Below are 25,062 nucleotides of genomic sequence, written 5' to 3'. Positions count from 1 at the left end.
CTTTATTTTCTGTGTAACCAATGTTATACTAAATAAGAATGTTTTATAATTATTTTCATAAAGAAATGGACATTATAACTAAAATTTTATATAGGGAAATGATTATAAAAGACTCAAATTGTACTTAACAGGAAATACAGTGCAGCAAGATACAAGAAGGCCAAGTTTCACTGGAATGCGATGCATTATGCAAGGAAATGAAACAGAAAGCATCTGAGGTAATGTATCTGTTGTAGCTATAATTTCTTCTCCGTGCTTCAAGAAAAGTAGGAAAAAATGAACACAGAATTATTTTTCAAGGCAATACCAGCAAAAAATACAACATAAGTAGATGTGCTGTTTAATAGCAGCTACTGTTTCAGACTTGCATTTGGCTTTGTGGGGAGAAGTACAGTGTTTGTAGACAGTGTTAATTAACTCAGTGAAATACTATGTTAAAACAACATTCTGTTATTTTCCTTTTTTTTTTTTTTTAATTTGTTAGGACTGGTTCTTCCTCTTCTGCTGAGAACAAGTGATGATCAGTGATGATAAAATCATCATTGCTGATGATTAGTGCTGTAGGATTAGGGCCAGGCCACTTCACAGGGCATTGTTAGATCTGCTCTTTCCTGTGAAAGTTTTGCAGCCGTTGGATGCTCAGCTTGTCCAGCATGAAGAGTGTAATCCTGTCACACTGTATTAGTTACCCTATACCAGAAGAAAGGAGTTTTCAGCAACTGCAGTGTACTTTTTAGCATGCTGTCAACGTGACTTCTCCCTAGTTCTGGTATTTTATGAAGAAATCGCTGCATGCTGTCACCCAGAGAGACAGAATATCAACCTTGCTCTTATAAGCCTTTTATAAAAACATAAACAAAAAGAATTGGTGCATAACTTGCTTGGTTTTTATCAGGTGTTAGATGTAATAAATGTACAACCCAAAAACTCAATGGGTAAAGCTGACTTTTGTCAGCTTCTGCTCAGACTTTCAGGATTGATTGGCAAGTTCTAACAAGTACCACATAGACCAAATCCTGCAAGTTTGCAAGCAGGTCAAATGCTAAGACTCTTGGGATATGCCTTTAGAAATCCCAACCATAACAAATGGTTCCAGTAAGATTGTGAAGATAAGTTCATAGGATGTGGAGTGCACTAAAGCAAGGTGAATTCACAAGAGACTGCATGAGCTGGGACACAGCAGCATGTCTCAGTGTGGTGCAGTGCAGCGTCAGCTGCTGTTTTACTTCAGCAGTTACTAGTTCCTATTTCTCGCCCCTGACATTGTAATCCATGGGGAGGAATGGTCTAATGCAATGAGAAAGTGACTACGGGTTTCTACTATAAGCAATGCCACAGACATACTGCGTGGCATAACCTAGCTATGTGTACCTTCCTCACAGAAGAACATGGATTTATTTGTTTCAGGTTTTCTATATGAAGTTATAAAGTTCTATTTAAATTCTTACTAGGCACCTTTTTGTAGCCTGTGTTGACTTGTAAATGACGTACTAGAATGATCTCCTATTATATGCACTGGACAAAAGTAGTTTGTTATGTCAATTACTGTTTAATGTGTCAAGACTGGAAAAAGTCTGTTAAAAACTGCAGTTTACAAAGATGATTTAGTTTGCACAGTTGCAAAACCACCATCAGTTTCTGAAAACAAAGTGTGTTAACTCTTAATAGAACTCTTCATGTATAGCACCTAGTGAATATGCACTTCTGAGGAACTGAATGCGTCTTTTACTGTACTTTTTATTAAAGAAATCGTTCTGGAAATGTTTTTGCATACTGTGATTACAACGGTTAAACTTCCTTCTACCTATGTATGTTATACCTATGTATCTTATACAAATATGACCGCATCAATGTAAAAAGAAGCTCTTCTGTTGCTTTTTTCTGCATTTGTGGGTCACTTTTTCTTTTGGAGCTGAAGTTCTGCCGTTAGATGGCAGTGAAATACCAGGAGGCTAGTTGTGCAGTTCTTTCCACACCAGACTTCCCAATTTCAGATGTGCATGGCTGAAAAGGTCTTTTATACACTTTTCTAAAGAGAGACTCTGCCATTGTGTCTAGATTAATGAAATTCTCAATAATGCTTTTATTTGATATATGGTTTAGCAATTTAAAAAATTGTCTGAAAACCTACAAATAGGAGTGTTCTGTTGACCCTGTCCTCAGTGCACACTGTTTGAGCTACAGTGTGCTAAAGCATGGGCTGGTGTGCTTTCTCCTTGGTTGTCAAGAGCCCTTGAATTGCAAATTGTTTGGAAGAAATTCCACCTGCGCAAACCATATTTAGTAAATTATTGTCACTGTTAGTATGCAAATCATCCAATTATTAGGATCAAGACTGCTTTTAATTTCAAGTTATTAATCAGATTTTTACATCTAACTTTTCTAAGGTAGTGATTCAGTGGCCATAATGCTAATGGTCCAAGAAATGTATACAAGGCGGCAGACACATACTTCCCCAGTATACTCTTCCTGTTACTACTATTACTGTAGTGATCTCTGACTATGGGAATCTTAGAGATCGAGCTGGTGTCTTTCTGTTTAATGGTCTTTGTTGGATTTATCTCCTGTTAGCATGCCTAATTGTTTTTCAGTTGACATAAACTTTTGGCATCTATAAACATCCTGTAGCACTGAATTTCTAGATTTAGCCAAATACTATGTGGGAGTAGAGTACTTCCCTCTGTTACGAACCAGCCTCCTGGTAATTTCATTTTATGCCTTTACTTTTGTATTACGAAAAATAATTATTGATGTTTTGTCCCTATTTGGTATCTTCACACTCTTCAGGATTTTGTGCCCTGTTAGTCACCTGATGAATCCTAGTCATGCATCTCTTTAGATGGAAGCTACTCCATCCTGTTGTCTTTTGCATATGTTCAGGCTTTACATTCTTTCGTTATTGCAGGACCAAAACTGAATGCAGGAGCTAAGATTCAAGTGCATCATGTGTTTACATATTGACATTTTTTCTCTAGCATTCTTTTCTTAATAATTCCTAGCATTTAATTTGCTTTCTTGAACACTACAAAACACTTCTACAGAATTACCAATTGTAACTCCCATGACTTCTTTTCATAGGACTTTCTGATGGTAGAGCATTTTTAATTACATTTGGTTTATATTACACCAAGGGCTTTAAAGCAGTTTGGCTATGCATTATCCAATATATGTCGTATTCGGTACAAATATAGAGGTTTCCTTTTGCTCTAGTAGTCAGGGAATATTTAAAGTACTTGGAATGAAGTATGTATATGTAAATTATATACATATATAGGAATTATCTGTATGTGTAAAGTGTACTGAATTGAGAATAAAGTAGCTGAAAACCTAGAATAACTGTCTTTAGGAATTTTCCTGCTTGTTAATGAACAAACTGTTCTTTTTAGGTTTTGTATTTGTTGGTTGAGCTTGTCAAGTTGAAGTCAGAAGTTCAATTTATAACCTTGTAGCATCCATTGTAAGTTCCATGTTTTCCAAATGTGAGATGATGCAGCTTTTTCTGAGAGTATTTTGTAATCTGAATAAGTTGAGAGCTCACTTGACAGAGGTTTTTCGCACTTCTGCTGAGAACCATTCTATAGGAATAATTATGACTCTATAAGAAAATAGGTTTAGCTGCTGTTTACAACAGTTGCTTATTACTTTGTATGTCTGGACAGATAAAAGAGGCAGAAGCCAAAGCTGCTATTGAAGAAGAGAAACGAAGACAACAGGTATCAACCTTTCTTCTTCCTCACCCGCTTCCTCCCCCACCTTGTTCTTGTTAGTAAATAATTTCATTTGTGTGCAACTAAAGATGTATAGTTTGTAATGTGATATGCACAGTCATTCCTGTCAGCTGTTATCTTACTCTAAGATGTGTGCTGTGAATGATTTACAATCGTTAAGAGACCACGTTTTCCCAATTTTCATAATTTTATGCAAAATGATAATCAGTTTAATCTTGTATTATTATAACTGTGTGTAGTATAGTTTATTTTTAAAATACTAAGTACTCTTGATTTTAATCGAAAACTTTATAATGCGTAAACCCCAGAGAATTGCTGAATAGCCTCCATAGAGATTTAAATATTGGATGAAGCATCCCTCCTCCCTCCCATTATGAAAGAATGAGGAAGCCTAAATGAGCCTTTGTCCTTCAAGGTCTCAGAGGGGGGGAAAAACGTGTATTTACTATAATTGGTGGTGGTGGTGAGCGTATGTTGTCGGCATTGTAATCCGTGAAGCTTCTGTGCCAGCTGCCTGGAGACACTAATACTAATTGTATTTCAGGCAAAAACCATAAGCTTGGTTTGTGGTGATGGCTAGGTCAGGTTTGTCATCTGGAGGCTACAGCCTTAACGCGCTCCCGCCAGCCAGTTTGTGCGTGTATGCTTGTGCCTGAGCATTTGACACCAAATCATGTTCTAAGTCCAGTGTGTGCTTTCTGACTCTCCTTTTACTCAATTGTCACAACAGTTATGTATTAGGTTATACTTGTGTTTACACCTGCATGTCACACTCTGTTTTTATTGCAGCGCACTGGCTCACTCCCTGCTTGAAAGGGAACGCAGGAGGCTTATTCACAGAGCTGATCCTCTTGTACCATTCTCCCAATCTCATTAGGATAGACAGTTTCTCTGTGGGTCGCAACTTCTGTTATGCATATGTTGATTAATTGCCTAGAGACTTTGTTTATTAAAGCATTATGTCTACCAACCAATGCTTTAGCAAGGCCTGCTTTTGTTTTTCAATGGTGAGTGTGTCTACTAATCGTGCAGGAAAAGCATGGAGTTATGTACCTGTTGTCCAGGGGACCAGGTACTGTTTTGTGATCATCTTGTAATGTTTATTGTTACATTCATGCCTCAACTGTCTACAATATTGATCACATATTCCCTCATACAACTCATAGACAGTTCATCTAATTGTTCTTGTTCTCGAAGTTGACCTTGGAAATGTTAGTTCTGGGACATAGGTCAGGAAGTGTAGCTTGCATACAGATATCTGAAACATTTTGTTAGCCAGAGATAATCTATAACTGATGGTTCTGCAAGCTAAGTACTGAAGTGTACTAATAGACACTTACACATGTAGAGAACAGGCTTACAATTCTAGAGCTAGAAATTCAAAGTTGCTGGTGTTTGTATTGCACCGATTGTGTTTTCATGCGTTCCAGGAGGCATCCCAGTTACTAATGATTTCTGACTCAAAATCACTTAACTTAGAGTCCCTCTAGTAAAGTCTCAGTCATGAGGCTTCTCTGAAGCTGTAACAGATTCACTCCACCAGCATAGTGTGCAACATTATTTTTGTCTTGATCCTTCAGCAGTGATTGTTTCTCTCTGCAGTCATACCACCATTGCTTTCTACTTGTACATTCACTGAAGTCTTACAGTTACAGTCCAGCAGTACCCTGGGCAATATATGACAACTCTTTCTGCATACGTGTTTTGTGATGGATGCAGCTTCAGGGAGAGACAACTTCACCTATACATAATCAAGCCTATTAAAAGGTTAATTAAGAGTGGCCAGTTATACAGCACAATAGCAAACAGTAGGACAACAGTAAAAAAAAAAAAAAGAACAAAACCAATAACAAAAATAGGACAACAGTAACTAATAAATAGGCTCTAGAATTGCACACAAGTACTAACCGCAGCTACTGCAGCCTTTTATCTAAAATTGATTCCCTTCCAGTTTGATCTCATCTGCCATCTGGTGATGCAAACTGGAGGACATGACTATCATAGGGTGTTGGGTCACATGAAGAGTATATATTTATTGAGTATACTCCCTTCTGACAAAAGTTTGCATCTTGTACCACCTTCCTGATCTCATTAGCACGTTTTTATATAGACAGTTCATCTGTTAGTCACAGCTTCTTGAGACCTGTTTTAATTAATACTTCATGAAATCCGTTATATACAAACTAGTTAATGCTCTGGTAAGTCTGCACATTTATATTTCGGTATTTGCTATATTTGGTAGCAGCTTCTGCTAATATCATTTACAGATGGAATCACTTGTTTCTTAGTGGAAGGGAGATGGCTCGGTTAGGCTTCTCATCATGGCGCTAGCAGCCAAACTTTCCCTCTGCTTCACTGTGTGAGGCCATGGTTTTCACAATGGCTAGAGGTGGAAGAAAGATCGGTGCTTTGATTATTTAACAATTCAGACCAAGCGCGCTCTCTGTCCTGCTCTAGTGCAAAAAATTTGGTTAAATTTTCGAGCTAACTGGTAGTAGTCAAGAGTTTCAGTAGTGAAAGTCGAGGTCTCAAACCTGAATTCTAATTTAATGAGTTGCATGAAAGATTTTGTTTCCAATTTTCTTGGAAAGAAAAATGTTTTAACAGCTCCTTAGAAGTTACGAAAGTCAAGCGCCTCCCCCGCCCCCCTGTAAATTACAAGACCTGCAATTTCAGGATATACGCTTTGTGTCTGTATAGTCACTGTTATTTGCATTCATTTAGCTACATTTTCCCATGGGGCTGCTACTCCTTCCAGTGCAGGAAGAATATAGAGAATAACACATGAAGGAGCAAAATCCAGTGCCTGAGCAACACTAAACTAGACATTATCTGACATCAAACTGTTTTGAGTATACAGTTTAAATAAATGCATTTCATTTTACTTTTAGTATGTCTATACACAAAGAAGTTAGTTTCTTACTCTAAATAAAAAGCTTGAGCTTGTTTAGCTTGAAAAATTAAAGTAGTTTGAAGACTGGGCACAACCATTACTTTATTGTTCAGAGATCGTTGAGGTGACACTTTGGGAATGGTGACAGTTATATAAAATCTGTAGGTAGCTTTTCAAGGATAGTGATGGCTTCTTGTATTCTGTGCCCACGAACCTTTTTTCATTCTGTGTTTTGTTTTTTATGATGTATTTATTTTCAGCTGGGTTTTTATAAAGATCACTAGGAAAGCAATTCAGTACCTGTTACGTAATTGTTCGAGCCCTATATTTTAATTCAGATTACTGCAATTCATGAAGCAGTCTGCTTTTAAAACTTACAGATCACGAGTATATAATAACTATAGAAGCCCCAAATTTTATTTAGCGTCTGTGTAAAATGAAATACTGCCATATTACCTATAAAACCTTAAGAACTCTGCACTTGCCTCCAGATTTTGCATTTTGAATAACTGTTTTCTAAAGGAGGATTAGCTAGTTGAAAGTAATCTTGCTTCAAATAGCAGGCTGTGGAACTTGTAACTTTTCTCCCATATTGTCAGAGAAGTGCCAACAATTTCTGCCTTTATTAGGTACAAAGGAATAGACATCGAAATGGGTCCCTTTGTCCTGCTACCAGTGGTATCTGGCACAAGAAGGGAAGTAAGAGCCGCTTTGTGAAACTGACAAATATTTACTGTCAGTAGAGGAAGACCAGACATCAGGCAATCTTCAGTTCCAAAGGAAAATTATATTTACTGGACGACTTCTCTGCCCGTTTCCCAAAACAGTCTTATTCTTGTTTCTTTAATGCACCTACCTTATTGTCTTAGTCCCTCTCTTCCTGGCAGCACTGCAGTAGTAGTCATGTAGATTTATTTCCTCTCATGGCCAGGCTTTGTCTCTGTTCACTGTCCGCATTTCCTCTGCTTCAGCTCAGTCTTGCGCCTTTTGCCCAGCTGGTCCCGGCTTGCTGCACTCCACTGCTCCCATCTCTCTTCTCTCTTTCAGTTCATCTAGTCTGTCTGTTGCCTAGCTCCTTGTCCCATGCTTTCTCTAGTGGCTGACAACTCTACCCAAAAATCCAGATAATCGTCGGACCTTTTCTGCTTTTAGTCTGTTGCAACTCTCCTTTAGAGCATCTTTTCTGATTTTCCTAGCAATTAGATGGCTCCTCACTGGAGTCTCATCCCAGTCTTACAGTCTTTGTTCCAGGCTGCCTGATTCCCGTTTTATTTCAGCTTTGTACCCTAAAATGAGTTTTGTCTGTATTCTCTTGATACCCTTTTAAAAGGATGAGGAACAGGGATCAGAGGATCCTACTGTTCATTCCAGGCATCACCCTGAAACTGCTGTTCTGGGTGGAAGCTTGGCGTTCTTATTTTTCCAGTTGCTTTGCTTCGTTTTTGGGCCTAAGGGCATGTGCTTTCTTTTGAAGGATGCTATGTACCTACTACACTCATATATGAGTGACTAAATGTTAAGTTGTAACACTTAACAAATGGAATCTTTTTGTGCATGTCTAAGATTATAGCTGTTAATCTAAAATTTAGCTGAGCATGCAAAATGTAAAGAATCAGGGAAAAGATGATAGATTTTTATTTATTTATATTTTTATTAATTTATTTTTAGCAGAGAGCACTTCCTTATTATGGGGGGGAGGGCTTTGAAGATTTCAGCCTATGCTTTTATATATGTTATTGTAATAGCTTAAATACTTACAAGTGCTTTTCTTTAATAGTAAAAATAATGTATTTTTAACATATTTTGTGGAAATAACAATCTCATTTTGGCTTAACATATTCAGCCTGAGTTAAAAATCTAATGTAAAACTTCAGTTGGTTGCGTTTTTGGCAATGTTTTTTATAGGAAACTAAACAATGGTTTAATACTTGGAAGCAAAGTGCTTTGTAACCATGGGATATAGTGCTGCCACCTCATGTGTAAGAGAAGTTTAACTTCCATTGGCTGCCAGTTATTTTTATAAAATGCTTTTTGGGAATGTTATTTAAAATCTGCACATTTCCTTGTTTTTAATTCTGACACAAATGTCAACTACTTCTGGTTTTCTTCATCTAGGCTGAACTGGAAGCTTTTGAAAACAGATTAAAAGGGCGAAGAAAGAATAAGAGAAGAAAGGATGAAGTAGAAGTTGAACAATCATCATGGCAAAAATACAAGAACCTCATAATGCTGCCAGTGTTCGGAGTTGCTGTTGTGATGGTTGCATGGCTCATGGTCTACAATGACTGAAACAGCTCAATATTTAACATACCTCAGTTGGGCTTTAGGTAGCTATTATTCCTAGAATGTTAGTCTGTGTGTAACAGAACTTAATATGCATAGATTATGTATGTATACTATTTGCCAAGAAAAGTGCAGAGGAGGGAAGAAATGTCACCTTTTGTGTTATTACGTTCACAGCACAAAACTGAATTCAGACACTGAAAGTAATAGTAGGTTGTAGTCTACACTGAAGTACTGATGTAATTCGTCTGACTGAGATCCGTTAACATCTCTTCTGTTAATGTATTGTGTTACTTTTCCTTGTCTCCATTTCGTAATATTAAAAATAGCTTAGTATAAAATGGTTTATTGAATATCTCTTTCCTGTAAAATCAATTTAGTGGTTTATTGAAGATTAGTACTCTTATGCTTGTCTTTATGTTGTATCACACAATAATTCATGTCAGTTTTAATTATAACAACTAACGGGGAACTTCAGATCACTTAGGCTTGAATATTCTGGGGCCTCATGTCAGAACTCTGTTCAGAGAAGGGAAATGTGAACTGTCTTTTCAAGTCAACTGTATCACAAAAAATAAAATGGGCCCCCTTACAGACTGTGGGGTTTGGTTTTTTTGGTTGTCATCCCCCCCCTGCCCCCCCCCCCCCCCGTTTCCTGAAAATCAAACCAATTGAAAACTTCATTTAGTGGTCTGTCGTGGTTTAACCCAGCCAAGATACCCATTTATGAGCATGCTGATTCCAAAGAGGCATTTCACAGCCTCAGCAATGGTGGGTATTCTTAAAAAAAAAAAAAAAAAAAAAAGTATTTTACAACTGTCTTTTTCTTCAACCTATCAGCAAGGACTAAAAGTGGTGAGTTCAAACTGTTGGGAGAGGTGATGAGAAGGGGGCAGAACTGGTAAGGAGAATCAGAGTCTGTGTAGTAAATCAAATGCATGTGAGATGTAATTCATTCTCAATTATCCTTTAAGCTTTTTGAGATTGCATATGGCCATGTCCTTTAGTGCCCCTGTTTTACCTGAAAGCTACTGGCTCTAGAACTGAGATACCCGGCATGAAGGATACGGTGTCAGACTTATCTACAGCAGAGCATCTGTTGACGTACGATTTCTTGGTCTCTGTTTCATCATTATCAAGTATTGTTGTTTCCAGGGCAAAAGGATTGACTATGTTGACTTTAGGGGTGACATCCATCTGCTGCAGCTCCTTTTTAGAGAGCTTCTCCATTATCCCTGTACCAAAGGCATCTCCCAAGAGAAGAAATCTCTACAGAGCTATAAAAATGAACTGCACTTGAGTTACATGTTTGATGTAGTTCTTAGTGTTCTTTTATGCATATTTTGCAGTATTTGTGTGAAATATTGGAGAGGAAAAGACTTGCTTCTCATTGATCATCTTTATTATTATAAGAAAGCACACCAATCTTGAAAAATCCGTTCCATTCATACAAATGTGTGTATGAGTAGGCATGTTCCCTTAAAGGATTTGTATCTCTCCTGAACCTCGCATATGCAAGACATACCTATTTTTCAAATTTTATTCAAAATAGTTCTGTATATCTTATCCAACCATCTGAGTCATTTGCACTCTGTTGGTCTGCCTGGTGAACCAGATATTTGTTTCTTGGCATAAAAAAAGTGTGGGGGTTCAAGCAATCTGCAGTTTAATAAATCACTGGTTTCTATTTGGTTTTTAAAATTATTTTTACAGTTAATTTTTTGCCTTTTTTTGGTTGGAGCTGCGAGTTGCAAGCATGACAACCTTTGAAGTAAAAGGTACAGATAAAATCACCTGTTATTCAGTATACATGAAAGATGATAATTCTAGAAAGGAAATATTGGACTGAAGGTGGGGGGGTTCAGCAATTCAAATGTAAGGTACTGTTACATAATATAATGAGCAAATATTTTTAATGTTAACGGTTTGCCAAAAAATGCATATTGATAAGTATACATTAAAACAAATGATATAACCTGACCTGCTGTTGAAGGGAAATTGTATAGAGAGAAGCCTGATCATGAGGATACTTAGCATACAGAATATTAGCTATGTGTAAAATGAAAAAAAAAAAAAAAACAAACCCAAACTTGAGGGGGCTTTTCTTGACTCTGAATGCATTCTGGTGAGCATTCATCCTTCCACTGAACCAAGGTGCTTACAAGTTGTCAATATATTTTGGATTGGAAACTCCTTGGACAAGTTTGTTCCCTTACACACACAATGGCTTTGTTATTGTTATAATTTAATGTAAAAGCAAGTCAGACAATAAATGCATCAAAAACAACTTGAAAAATTGTTTGTTCTCAAGGACTGGTGTAGTAAAGCAGCAAACCTCCTGGGTAATGATGACTGACGTACTGCAGCGGGTTTTAGGCATGCTTTTTGTTCCCTTCTCTGGCAGTGATAGCTCTTGCTGCTCAGATTAATACTGGAATTTACGTAATCACGTTCCTTCATGTTACTGCTCTGACAAAATCGCAAGAATGGGTTGGGGAAGTAGATTAAGATGAAACAAATGGGAATGGACTTAGTAGATTATTTTTTTGGCCTCATAGGGGCAAATATAGCTGTTTTATTAGACATTTGTCCTGGCCTTAACTACTAGAGAAGGAAATGTAACTATGCAGATAGCACCAATATTTGTTCATAAAAGCTTCTGTGCTTGATTGTGGCTGTAAAGCACTGAACTCTGAGTTACTCAGTTCTGGCTCCAAAGCATATCTGCTATATGCCAGCTTTTCTGAGAGCAATGTGCCTGTGTGTTGTGGGGTTAGACCACAGAGATGCTTGGTCTGAAGGACGTTCCTGTGCCCGGCAGCGGAAGCTTGATGTGTGTGGTAGCCGCTCGCTGGTGCGTGCTTTAGGGTGGAGTACTCTTGTGTGGACAGTCCGTGGGTGACCCTGTCCTCAGTTTCATTTAGTTCAGGTATCCCTCATCTGCTTTGATTTCATCTCATTGCCAGTTGTTATCTATGGGCATTTCAGTCGCTCCCTTCTCGTGCTTCGTGAATGTAAATTTGTATTCATGTCTGCCCTTATCATTCCATTAAATCAATCAGTCGCTCTAAAGATGATAAAATGAAGATACTGTAGTGGTCTGTATTTACTAGGAAGGGAAACGCAAGGTAAAAACTAGAGAAAAATCAGATGAAGTCAAATTAGTTATAAGATAATGAGACATGCTTGCTTCTTTCCACTAATGGTTACATGTTAATGAATTATTTGGACTCTGCACTAAAATGTTTATATGCCATGCTACCAGAAAACAAGTTTCTGGTATGGATAGTGTATCAGTATGAGCTCTGTGATACATTAAAGTCAGTCATAAGGTAGGCTAAATGGCAGCTGTCTAGAAGTAAGTCATACTCTGAGGGAACTGTGTCTTAATTCAACCAAGTATTGTTTAATGTAAATAATCGTTTCTCATGCAGTGGTTTCCGTAAAATTGCTAACACAACCAGAACTCGGCTTAGGCTTTCTCTGTGCGCTGTACGCTGTGGCTGAATCTTGTAGTTGTGAAACTGCAATTTGAATGGCTTCCCCCGCTTGAGGAAACTAGTATGAGATTAGGAGTCAAGATTGGTTTGGGGTTTGGAATTCACAGTTCTACTGCTGAAGAGAAGACATCCTCCACCCGAGGCCAAGCTGGCTTTGCTGTCTGAGCCATGTACTGCACCTCTTAGATTTCAGGTTTCAGTTGTTCTTACTGTAATTTTTGACAGGGCTAACTAATCTCTGTAAAAATACTGTAATAAGTAATGAATTATGGTTTGATTCCTCCTTTTATCAGCATTACAGCACAAAATATTTGTTGTTTTACATTAAGCAATTTGAAGATTTTGCAGAAATGCTCTTGCTTCTGTCTCTTTCCATGCTTTTCCTATTATTTGTGCGATTGTTTTAAAAACAAAAGCACTGCTTTCCTCCAGAGAGGACTTTGCTTGGTTGGGTAAAAAAATGCAGGACTGAATTACCATGAGCAGGAGTTACTTACGTACAGTGGCACTCCAGAAGCACAGAGCACCTAGTCTCTGCCCCATAAAATTTGCACACAAACAGAAAGTGACAGGGCCTAAATCCAAAGGTATGGAAATAAAGATATCTGGAAAAGAAGCTGGAAAAAAGCTAGGAAGAAGTGTTCATCTTAGACATATACAAACAAACTCTGTGTACGAGGGGCGTCATTCTCACTGACAGCCGAGAGTGGTGACCAGGGATAGAAGCCATATTCATGTCGAGGTGGTTGTTCAGTTTTTGGGTGTTTTCTGACTCACATTTTGAATGGTAGCATTTCAGAAGCACTAAAACATGCACAGTAAAAACTGGAAGCTTTTCTGTTTTACAAATGTCATCTCAGAACCCAGTCTTGGTGCCCGTGACAGCTCTCTGTGGCTCCTGGAAGGGTCCTGAACTGCTTCTGTTCTGGTAGCGCCCACTTCTCCCCATCAACCATGCTTTTTGTCCTGTTGACTTTATCATTCTTGGATAGCGCTTGCGAGGTCCGTTATGTACACAGACCCAGGCTTCAGTCAGACTTGACATGTTTGGATGCAGATACAGGGAAGAGCGGACAAACGCATCAAAATGCAAGTCTTAAAAGCCGATGTCTCATGCGGGTGGGGCATTTGCTCTGTCATTTGCAGCTTCAGGCGGCACTCGGCTCTTGGCGTGAGAGCTTTGCTTCAAGAGGTTCGCAACAAACAACGCGCCCCTCCAGCCCTCAGGTCGTTGGGGTCGGGCACGGCCGGGACCGGCGGGGGGGGGACAGGTGCAGCACTTCCTCGCACGGGAGGGACGGGGCACGACAGGCTTGCGTGGCCCCCGGAGGGGCTGGGACCGGAGCCTCGCTGCGGGGAAGGAGCTGGAGAAACCTGTCGCCGGCTCCGGGAGAGCTTCCTCCCGCCGCAGCCCCTTCCCCTCCGCTTCTGCTGTGCCGGCGGCAGCGCCCGGCGCCGCTTTCAGCCCTCTTTTTGGAGATAAGGAGGATCGGCTGGGGAAAGGCAAGCCACTGTGCTACGGAGGAAAGCGTTGCAGTCCCTGTGGGCGCGAAACTTCCCATCCCTGGGGTGAAACGAAAGCCTTTGCATGCCCGTATCGTCAAATAAAGAGCACCCAGAAGGCAGGCGGGTCCTCTGGCGCCCGGAGGAGTCCTGCACCCGGGAACTGCGGATGGATGGACTCGGGAGTCCGGGTCGGGCTCGCCATCCCCCGCTCTGAACTCCGCGCTCCAACTCGGCGGGCCGGGAGCGCCGGTAGCTCCGTGCGCTGGGGTGGCTTCGGACCGCTTCAGCCGCAAGTGCGCATCCGGGCGGCCCCGGGGCTCGCCGGCAGCCGGCAGCGCCAGGGCGCTGTGGGGCCAGCCCCGGCCCCTCGCCCGCGGCAGAGCCCCAGCGAGCCCAGGTAAGGGGTGCGAGGGGCGAGCTTCGCGGGTTTCTGCCCCGCACATCGTCCCTGGCTCAGGCTTGTCCTGCCACCTGAAGCCCTTCGCGGCGTGACGAGACGTCCTTTATCGGAGCGGGGGGGGGGAGCAAAGGCTGTGCCCACCTCATCCACCCTCCCTGGGGGATGGTTTTAGGGCGAAATTAGCAAGTGGGCTGTCTCTCAGCTTGTCCCCAAGGGGTAGAGCCTGGTGTGCAAAAGGGGTGGGGATGTGGCGGCTTTCTCGCGGAGGTTTATTATTATTGGGTGGAGGAGGGGGGAGGGGGAGTCTGCCGAGCAGACAAAATGTAGAGCCCCCCGCCCCGCAAGTGTGTATGTGCGGGAGGCGGGCGGCCGCGGCTCGTCAGAGACCGAGGTAGAGAAGGGTGGGGGCGGCCAAAGTGGAGAGGGTTCAGCAGCAGCCAGAGCATGCTCTCCATGCAACAGTTCCCTGCCCTGCCTGCGGAGGAGGAGCGCTACCGGCAGGTCCTCTCCGCCAGCCGGGTAAGGCGAGCCCGAAGGCGCTCCCCTCCGCGCGTGGGGGCGCCTGGGGGCCACGGGGCCGGGGGCTTGCGAGGGCGGCTGGCTCCGCCGCTCGGCGACCCCCGAGGTGCGGGCGGGGGGCAGCGTGCTCACGGGGACACCCCCCCCGCCGCCGCCGGGTGCCGGGGGTGGCGGACGGGAGAAGGGGAGCGCGGCCGCCGGTCCGGCGGGGAATCCCCGTGCGCCGCGCGCAGCCTGCGCTGCCGCCGCGGGGCCGAGCGGCAGGTTGCTCGGCAAGCGGAGAAGGGGCGAGCCCGGCGGCGACGGTGCCGTGCCCCCGGGAGGCGCGGCCTGGGCGGCGGCCGGGGGCAAGTGACCGCCCGCGGCCAGCCTGCCGCGGTGGAGCCGTGCCGGAGCGCTCCCGTGTCGAAACTTGCGCGGCTGTGCGGGCGAAGTGCGGGGGCCGGCCGAGTTCAGAGGCGCGGGACGTAGGTGAGTCGCGGTTAACAACCGGTCGTTATTAGCGTTTCACGAAAGGCTTAGCGGCGCCCTCTCCGCAGTTCCCTCACGAAGTCAGGAGGGAAGATCAACGGGGCTGATGTGCCTGTTAACTGCTCTGGCGCTGGAAGGAGCGGGGACGAGTTGCGGCGAGCCCGACGGCAACAGGTCCGGCCAGGATTTGCAAAAGCAAAGTTTGGGCTTGACCTCCGGCAGGACCGCCGTGGCAGCTCCACCGGCGGCCGGGCTCCCGGGGAGCCGATGCACCGTGACCTCGTCCCCGGCGCGGTAGCCGCCTCTCGGCAGCGGCGAGGGCTGGCTTCACCCTCGCGTCGGATGCAGCCTGGGGTCGGGTGGAGGGACCCCTTCCCCCTCCTCTCGGGGGGGAGAGGCTGTCTGGCGGGATGGTACCGCTGGCCGCCACCACCCACGGGAGGCGGTCATCCCGTGGAGAGTCACGGAGGGGGGCAGCTAATCCTTGCAGGGCGAAACAGCATACCTGGGTGCTTGCAGGTGTCCGAAGGGGACAGCGCGGGTGTTCCCCGTCTGGCAGCACACCCCCGGGAGGCGGGATGAGGGGGGCGGAGGAGCATGCTTTGCTGCCCTTACGGGAGAGGCCGCACGAGGTGTGAGGGGGCTTGCAGGAGGCGGCTGACGCGCCAGTGCGAACCGGCAGGGTCAGCGCCCCTCGCCCGCCCTTCCCTCCTCGAGCCGGGGAGCCGGTGTCTCCTCGGCGTCCCCGGTGCGGGTGGCGCCGTCAGAGGGGGAGGCACGGCGGGGGCCGCAGGTGCAGAACGGGGCCGGGGGGCGGCCCGGGGGGCAGCGCTCCCTGTGTCTCGGTGCCGGTGCGGAGCCCCGCGGCGAGCGAGCGGGAGCGCCGGCCGGGAGGGCTGGCTCCTCTCTCCGCCCGCCGGGCCGGCGAGGGGCCGCGCAGGAGTGCCGAGCTTGGTGCCGGGGCCCTTGGGGAGAGGGCGGCGGAGCTTCCCGCGCTGTCACACCGACCCGCACAGCGGAGGGGTTTACAAGTGTGTAAATACGGCAGTATACTTCAGTAGTATCGTTGCTCCACTTGGCTTAAAATGCAGAATCCTTGGACGCATTTCATGGCAGACGATTAATTAATTAACCTTTATTTTAAATTATTAGCAGTCTGGCTGAGATGGCGGAACTCTTAAGTGAAATCAAATATCTAGAGCTTTTAATGCATTCACGGGGTCTCTGGGGAAGGTTTAGCTTTCAGCAGTAAAAATATGGGAATGGATTTTTCCATATGGCCACTTACACCGTTCCTGTGTTCCTAAAAGGTGGACCAGTCAGCAGGACTAAACTGTAATTCTTTAGTTTTGTTTTTGTAATGGATGCCTTAGTTGGAGACCCCTGTTATAAGCTTCTCAGGTGCTGTGACACAGACAGCGTTGAATTAGCGTATCACCGAGGTAATCCAAACAACGGTAGAGGAATAATACAAGGAATTACAGAACCGCTCTGCTTATGTGTCTATCTAAAAGCTGGTGACATCTCCTGAGTGTCTTGGACATCAAGGTTCTGTAGGAAGCTGGGGGCTCCTCCGGGGGACAGAGGAATCCCAAACAATGTCCAAACCTCCTTCAGAAAGCAAATGCTCGTGACTTTTTTTCCCTCCTCCATCAGCCATTTATGGGGTACCCCGACAGCCGGGTTTTTCTGCCCGTGGGGAAGCCCGGCCCTTCAACCTTGCTTATAATCGTCATTCAGCACGCATTTTTAAGGAAACCATTTCCCTGAGAAGGCTCTCGGGGTGGTGAGGCAGGCAGCACAGCTCACTTGCCCATATTAGAGGAATCTGCATGTGCTCTGTTAGTATCTGATGGGACCATGAGGACAAAACATTGTTTTTCCTCAGTCTTTTGGAGCTGGGACTATAAAATACTGGAGAGAGCATTCACTTCCTCTCCAGAAATCTTTGCTGGCACTTCACTATGTGTCTGTGGTAGATAACTTGAGTGTGCAGTGAATCAAAAGATGGTTTGAAATGTGTCACGATTGGAGGTGTTCTATAAAATGTGCAATGCACACAGGGCAATTTAATATATCTGTATTATTGTTCAGCTGTTAATGATGTATTAGATGATGTCTGCAGATACAAATGAAAGCCAGGACTGTTAACAGTGCCAGTAATTACTTAAAAATGCAGGCTTACTTGAAGGTAAGAGCTTGCCTTTTTTTTTTTTTTTTTTTCTTTTTTTGCTAAGCTGATATACCTGTTTAGGTCTTAGCACTCTGCTCCCTCGAGGAACATTAGTGTCCTGCCGTTATGCTAAGTCCATGTATTGCCAGACACATAATTTCTTGTCATTACTTGCATGGCCAAGCGAGGAGTGCGTGCAGAGGCTGAGGTGGATAAGCACCCAGACAGAAATCTCATTTACCAGAAAGGGAACAGTCCTTCCAAGAGAAGGCAGAACCGGCAAGGGAATGTTGGGATGGTTACACCTGGCGAAGAAACCCAGCGGCTCCTGCTCTCACCGCTACTCAACTGCTCAACCAACAAGTGCTGAACTCTAAATAAGCCCTTTGTACACAAGCAGAAAGACAGTGCTTCCACTGGTGTGGCCTAGTGGCTGTTTGGGCTCTGTGAGTCTTTGCCACACCAGGGCCCAGCAGATTCAGGCCATCCCAATACAGCAGGCACAATATAAGCGCTACAGGCACTTTCTTAACAGATGGGAGCTGTGGCTTTGACCCCACCTGGACCAGGAGGCCATGGATACCAGGTCATCTGCTTTCAGGCTGAACAGCACGCACTGTGAGGTAGTTACAACGGCACTATCTCCTGGTGTGGTCAGGTTTTAAAAGATGGCGGCCACTGCTACATTGTGTGGGAAGAGTCAAATCCTGTCAGCGTGTCAGGTATCCTCGGTGGCAAGCGCTACCAGTTGTTTCTGAATGCCAGCCAGGGTTTGGCAGGGGCAGGTGTCAGGCTGCTTGCAGCACGGCAGTTCTAGGCTTGTACATGCAGCCTAGGCCCTTCCAGATGTGGCAGCCAGACGCCTCCCGATTCTTAAATGCCTTCAGGACGAAGCAGCTAAGCAGCAGGGCTTGAGGCGGGCAGTCTGATTACAGTTTGAAATACTTATGTTTCTACTCTGTGCCAGTTTTTTTCCCTACCAAAAAGAAACAGACCTCATAAATGGCGGGCTGGGTAAGTACAGCTCTCCAGCGCCAGGGGAGAAAGGTGGATGATAACCCCTTGTGAAGTGACAGATTGTCACAGCAGGACAAGGAAAGCCGAAATCCTCCTGGAAAAAGTCTTCACACACAGAACAACTTCTGAAGAGTGGCCAGACAGGCTCCAGCTTGACTACCCTCATTGCCTCTGTTTTTTTAATTCTAGTGACCCTTTGCAGTCAATTTTTGTCGTGTGAGGGTGTGCAGTTTCATCTGGAACTGCCCTGAGCCTCAGTCTGGGTGCTAGGGCATAAGCGTCCCCCTCCACTTGCTGGGATCTGTAACTGGGGGAGTTAATACGTGTGTGAGGTGGGTCCTCACTTCCTGAGGGGCTGCATGAGGGAAAATGGGGGGAAAAGAGGGAAGGAAGAGTGCCTGGGCCTTGCTTGGGTGGCTTGTCTCCTTGGCTCGCGTCGCAGCCCCTGCACCCTCCGGCCCGTCCGGACTGCGCCCTCTCCCCGGGCCGTGAGCGGCGGCGCAGCGGGCGGCGGCGCTTGGGGTTTCCCCGCCACAGCCGCCTCTCCCGGCTGTGCTGCAGGACGGGGACGGGGACGGGGACGGGGACGGTACGGGGGCTCGTTCGTGGGTGCCTCTCCCGGTCCGCAGCCCCTTGACAGAAGAATATGATGGCGATCGCATCCCTTCCCTCTGTCCCCCGCCCCTCTATAAATAACTCTTGCTGGGCTGACCTGTCAGATTCCCCCGGCAGAGCGGATCCCCTGGCCCGGGCCGCCTGCAGTGGAAAGTCTGAATGCAAAAAATACCGTAGTAAAAATAGAGCAAGCCGGGCAGCCCCGCCCGGCGGGTCCTAGCGCCGGGGCCCCGTGCCTCTCCGTGCCGCACCGGCCCTGGCGCTGGCCGCTCCCCTCACGCTAACGGCTCCCCTCGCGCGACGGGCGCCCGCGCGCCTGGCTGCGCCTCCCGCCGGCGCTCAGGCCCGGCCCGGCCGGCCTGCGCCGCCTCGGCACTGCGCGGCGCTCGGAGCTTCCCCCCCCCGCATCCACATCGGTGCGCGCTTTAATACCCTAATGGCGAATTCTTTTCTCCTGCTTTAACTGTCAGGTGGAAGCATAATTCATTTCTGCTGTTCTGCTGCGGAACAGATAGTTCCCTTCCAAGTAGTGTTTTTAATTTCGGCCTGTCTTTCTCGTCGGCAAACATGAAAGAAATAAGGATAATGGTTTAATATCCTGAGTGTAAAAATAATAATGAGACAACAGTCAAGCAAGAGCTTGCCGTTTCAAAAAGAGATGAAAATCTTGCTGCCTCTGAAGTCCAAATGAGATTTCACCCCGTGCCTACCTCGTGCAGAAGACTGCTATCCCCCGAAGGGATAGATTCTCCTCGGCTGTGGTTTCAAGCCACTACAATTTAAAGCAATGCTTGTAATTATTTATTTATGCGTGTGCTGTTATTTCTGGTGGTTTTATCTGCGAAATCTGAATATTTCTGGAGGTTAAAGCCAGCGATGGATACTAGAAAGTGTTGCCTGACTGCTGCTATGCCTTCTTCTGGTGCTTCCACGTTGCAGGTCCTGGCCCTCAGTGCCCACTGGAGCACGGCCTACTCTGCGTGCGGTGGTGGGGCGGCCTCAGCTTGCAGCCAAGCACCCGCACAGCCGCTCGCTCACCCCGCCGCCGTCCTGCGGGACGGGGGAGAAAATAGGAAGAACGAGAGTGAGAAAGCTCGTGGGTCAAGATAAAGGCTGGGAGATCGCTTACCGATTACTGTTGTGGGCAAAACAGACTCGACTGGAGGAAATGAGTTTATTACTGATTAATACAAATATTTAGTGACTGATTCAGGTATTGTGAAACAAAAACAAAAAAAGAAGCAAGCATTAAAACACTTGGGGAAAACACCTCTCCTCCCCCATTCCCAGGCTCAGCTTCACTCCAGACTCCTCTGCTCCCCCCTTGTTATCGCCGCAGGTGGCACTCGGTCCCTTCAGTGACGCAACGAGTGGTGCAGGGGAGGACTGGGGTTCTCTGCTGCTCCTTCTTTCTCTTCCTCTGCTCCAGTGTGGATCCTCCATGGGCTGCAGGCCTTTTGGGAATATCTGCTCCGCCATGGAGCACCTACTTCTCCTCTGACCAGTTTGCACTGGTGTTTCTCACTCTTTTTCCACTTCTCTGCCCGTGTGGTGTTTTTTGCCCTTTCTTAAATATGTTTTCACAGAGGCACCACCAACTTGGCTGATGGGCTCAGCTGTGTCCTGTGGTGCGGAGCCAGCTGGAACTGGCCATGTCCAGCATGGGACAGCCCCTGGTCTCTTCTCATGGAGGCCACCCCTGCAGTCCCCCCACTGCCAGCAGCTTGCCACCTACACCCAGTACAGATGTCCATGTAATCAGGGGCAGAATTATCTAGAAGTTGTGGCCACCTCATCATAGCATCAGCTTGGGAAGGTATGTTTGCTCACAACTGACCAAAGTGGCAGTGTTACCTCCGTGGTTGTCTTCTCCTGTCCCTCTTCCCTGATCCCCAAATCATGAAGGGATGAGATGAATCCAGCCGTCCTTCAGTTCCTTTTCACCATCTCTGTCATTACAGTGGAACCTCTGCAGCATCTGCTTCTTTGAGTGCCACACAGTTTATAATTCTCTGTTTTTGTTAGTGTTGTTGCCAGCATGAGGTAGTTTCTAGTGCGTTGCCCTGTAGAAAGTGAAAAGAGGCTGAAAATCAGATACTGCCAGAGCTACTTTGGAATGGTGAAGTTTATGCTTTGATGATTCAAACCCTGCCCCTCGTTGCAAAGCATGTTTCCCACAACAGTATGCATTCTGTGAGACCCCAGCATCTGCATATGTGCTAAATCAATACATATTGATTTTTTTTCAGAGAGGACACAGAAATTGAGGCAGTTTTAAAAACTTTTTCTCATAGAATAATCCATGGGGGACAGCTCCTGTAAACCTGTGGGAAAGAAGACTGTCAGGTTGCATCATTGCAGGTGCTCCTGTAAGCTGCTGCTCCTCCTGAATTCCAAGGCTTACTTTTTCTTGCAAAAGAAGCATTTTCTATATTGAACATTTAAGTCATCACCCAGTCCTTAGGGGAAAGGACGTGAAGGTAGACATGAGTTTCCTTCTTTGGGACTGCGTCGGACTGCATCTGTTCCAATTCATGTGTTGTAGTTCAGAGAGAGTTCAAGATCAATGCTCAGCGGATGATGCTTGTGCTTTGGGACCAGCTGGTCAGTGATTGTCAAAGTCTGTCTTTCCCTTCCTCTCTTCCTCAAACCTGTAACTCTCAGTTCTGCCATATACAGAACCTAGTGTTTTAAAAACTAATGTGCTAGAATCTTCCACGTCCGATCTGTTTGATACCAGAGGGATTTAACTTAACAGTGATTTAACAGTAATAGTAATTGCCCAGAGCAATTGCCATTGCCCGTCACCTCAAAGAGCTCCTAGTTTCAAAATAGCCTATACTGTCACTCCAGTATTACTGGAAGTTATTTGAGAGCATCTCGGACTCAGGAAGCATTTCCTAGGAAAAGAGACTCTCTTTTTTTCCTGTTGCTGCCTCTGAATGAAGCAGTAAGAAATCACTTACGTACTCCTTGCATTGTTCATCTCATTAGATTTCAGAAAGCAATCAGGGCATTCTCTTGGAAATAAAACCACTGGTAGCATTGAGGAGCTTTCCATCCCAGGTCTCTCAGACCGGCAGCTCTGCATTCATGTGAAAATACAGCATATATCTGTAATATACAATTATGTCTGCTCTGGACTCCCACGGGCCAGTGGTGCGACATGGAGATTTCTTCCATTGCTCCTGCTTCCAATGTCAAATCTTTTGCTGGGTGGATTATTTTGCCTATGTTAAAGTTGTCCCAGAACCAGTGGGACCTGGAGATTATAGAAACAGAACATGCTACAGTTGTCAGGCTTTCCCCAACCTCCTGCATTTTCACATCTTCAGGAAGAAACACAGACGGCTGAGCCCACCTTGCCTTAATAGCCTGTGCGTTTTTGCCATCACACAGTGTTGAGGGACAGACATTGCTGAGAGACAGCTTATTGTTTGAAAGATGCTAGTTCTGTGCATGTATGAATATTGTCCGAATAGATAATATATCTGAAAGAATATCAGGAACTGTAGAGTAAATACCTATCTTTTTTTTTTTCCCTTGCTATTTGATTTGTAGCAACCACGTAACAAAAGAATAAAGTAGTAAATGCCTTTTTTAAGCTTCAGTTTGTCCCTGCTCAGCCATTTTAAAGGTGTAAGTTTAAATAATTTGTAGTGCATGTAGACAAGGCTGGAAAGGAAGTCTGAAATGACGATTGAAGGTGTTTAGAAGTTATTAACAATTCTCCTTTTCCCTATAAAGCCAGAGTATATGGAATAGTGTTGGTAGTGGTCTGGAAGGGCTAAGAACCCAGATGGTTTCCATTTGCTTTTTCTTCATCATAGATAGGATTATTATGTGACTCTTGGTGATTTCCAAAGAAAATGTGAATGAGAGGAAAGCTGGCATCCGTTCTAGGGATGACAATTAAATTGAACAGTCCTAGCCACAAATACAGTAGGATTTTTCTTCTTTGACAAAATAATTCACCAGATTGTTATTGTTTCAGTGACTTAGATGGAAGTTTTTATCCTACAAATCCTTGTGTGATCCATAAACCTTTGATACTATATCAAAGTCATAGTCAAACACCTACACCAATGTAAGTGCCTTGTTAACCCACTTCATCTTGAGTTTTCTGTATCAGCTCATTGTTTCATAACTTCGACAATAATGAATAGGTTTAATCTCTAGTCACCTCTTCAGTTATTTCTGTCAAGATGTCCTGGTAGTTTCAAAAAATACCCTTCTCTTCCTTTATTTTCTCCTACTGAAGCAAAATGTTCAAAGATGACGTGTTTCTGAACAAAGTGGTATCCTATTGAAAAATGAATGAGTCACCTCTAAATTTTATAGGTAGTAGGTGATCGACCTCTGAGACATTGTGTAAGTCCATTTTCATCTTTGGGAAGAGGACAAATAAATACCCAGCTATGCTGAACAGATGAAGCTTTGCTTTGACTCTAAACCATGTCCTTTCCTTTGATTAATATTGCTGCTGCTTTTATCCTTGGTCCAAGGGTTAGTATCTGTTTACTCACAACTCAGAAAAAAGTCAGTAGTGTAAAGTTAACATTACACATTCAAATCCAAAATTTTAATTTCTTCTAGGCAGATGTTTATAGTGTAAGAATAATCTCTACATTTTAGAGAAAAAAGAATAAGAAATGCATTAAACATAAGGAGACAAATGCTTCTGAGAAGATTCCTGCCAATTGTTTAGCTTGCGTTCCAGTTTAGCATCCAGTTCATGTCATTGGAAGCTTCTGATTTTAAATAGGTTAAGTAATTGTATAATCAGCAACGTGCATGGCACATGTATGATGTACTGGTCACCTTCAAGTTCAGAAGGCTAAGCCTACTGATCAGGCATTAATAGGAAAAAAAAAAGGTATATCCAATTATGAGGTCTAGTTGCCTTGTGCGGGATGGGGCTTCTGGTGAGATTTCTACACAGGCGGTGACCGCTACACTGAATGGGAGCCACGGGGTAGGCAGGACTTCCTTTTGTCCCTTCTAGTTTTCCAGGCTTGAAAGCTGCTTTTAAGAGGAGGTTTTCCTCTAACTGTATCCCTCCACCCCCTCAAAATGTTTTTTCAAGATCTTTTTATTGTCACAAATTAGGCCACTAAGATTTTTTTTTTAGTTCTTTTATGGTTTCCAATTTTGCTTTCTGGTGCTAATGGCTCTTGTGCAGGCATTTGCTTATTGAATTCCCAGCAAAGCAGGAACCTGAAGCAAGCACTGTGTTCCTCCCCTGCCTGTTGAACTGTGATTCTCAGCAATGTATAGCCAGAGACTTGCCATGGCTGCTCTACTTGCTTAGCAAACCTCAATGCAGTGAACATCTGGGTAGTCAGGAAGGCATTACAGTGGTCTCTGGGTGTGTTCAGAAAAACAGTGTGGCACTGTTGAAACTTTCATGAGTAATTTTTACAAGCCCTAGAAACTTAAAGAAAACTAATAACCCCTAAAGCATAAATTCTGCATTAATTAATTTCCCCAAAACACTTTCTCACTGCCTGCTGAGGTAGGCTGAATGGGTGTTCATGTTCCAGTACTGAGAAATATCTGATAATGCTAACCATAGTCTAGTTCTTAAAACTTCGGTTTTTGAAAAATCTTTAATATCTTTCATATGTTTACTAAATCTTGCTGAGCTTATGAGGCACGGCAACATCACACATCTTTGCCACCAGCTGTTAGTAATAAAGAAGAGAGAGCTTAGAATTGTAGTAAGTTTGCCATCAGCTGAACTATTTCTTAATCTGAATGTTCTTGAAAATTCAACAAAGTTCCATTTTAAATATGGGAAGCATCCATTGTTGTAGTTGCAAGTTTACATCAGTGAAGTTATAAATAATTGTAAATATGTACAATATATAAGTATGTAAACAATTAACATGTATGCCAAAGTGGAATCATTATTCAGCAGCACTTCTTTTGAAAAAGAGATTCAAACATACTACTAT

General features: G+C 44.4%; 2 protein-coding genes across 4 annotated transcripts in view; both read left to right on the top strand.

Annotated features, from left to right (window-relative positions):
• Positions 1 to 9,501, top strand: part of NFXL1 (nuclear transcription factor, X-box binding like 1) — a 48,776-nt gene extending 39,275 nt beyond the window's left edge. For both annotated transcript variants that reach the window (XM_050896206.1, XM_050896207.1), the window contains exons 20-22: positions 132 to 218; positions 3,660 to 3,713; positions 8,737 to 9,501. In XM_050896206.1, the coding sequence (XP_050752163.1) occupies positions 132 to 218; positions 3,660 to 3,713; positions 8,737 to 8,910 (315 nt within the window). In that variant the 3' untranslated portion in view covers positions 8,911 to 9,501. The remainder of the gene's footprint in view (positions 1 to 131; positions 219 to 3,659; positions 3,714 to 8,736) is intronic.
• A 5,253-nt stretch (positions 9,502 to 14,754) lies between these two features.
• Positions 14,755 to 25,062, top strand: part of CORIN (corin, serine peptidase) — a 168,710-nt gene continuing 158,402 nt past the window's right edge. For both annotated transcript variants that reach the window (XM_050896226.1, XM_050896225.1), the window contains exon 1: positions 14,755 to 14,829. In XM_050896226.1, coding sequence (XP_050752183.1) covers positions 14,755 to 14,829 — 75 coding nt within the window. The remainder of the gene's footprint in view (positions 14,830 to 25,062) is intronic.

This window comes from Gymnogyps californianus, chromosome 4 (genome assembly GCF_018139145.2).
Source record: "Gymnogyps californianus isolate 813 chromosome 4, ASM1813914v2, whole genome shotgun sequence".
NCBI lineage: Eukaryota > Metazoa > Chordata > Aves > Accipitriformes > Cathartidae > Gymnogyps > Gymnogyps californianus.
The sequence above is the reverse complement of the archived record's forward strand: the minus strand, read 5'-3'. Positions and strand labels throughout refer to the sequence as shown.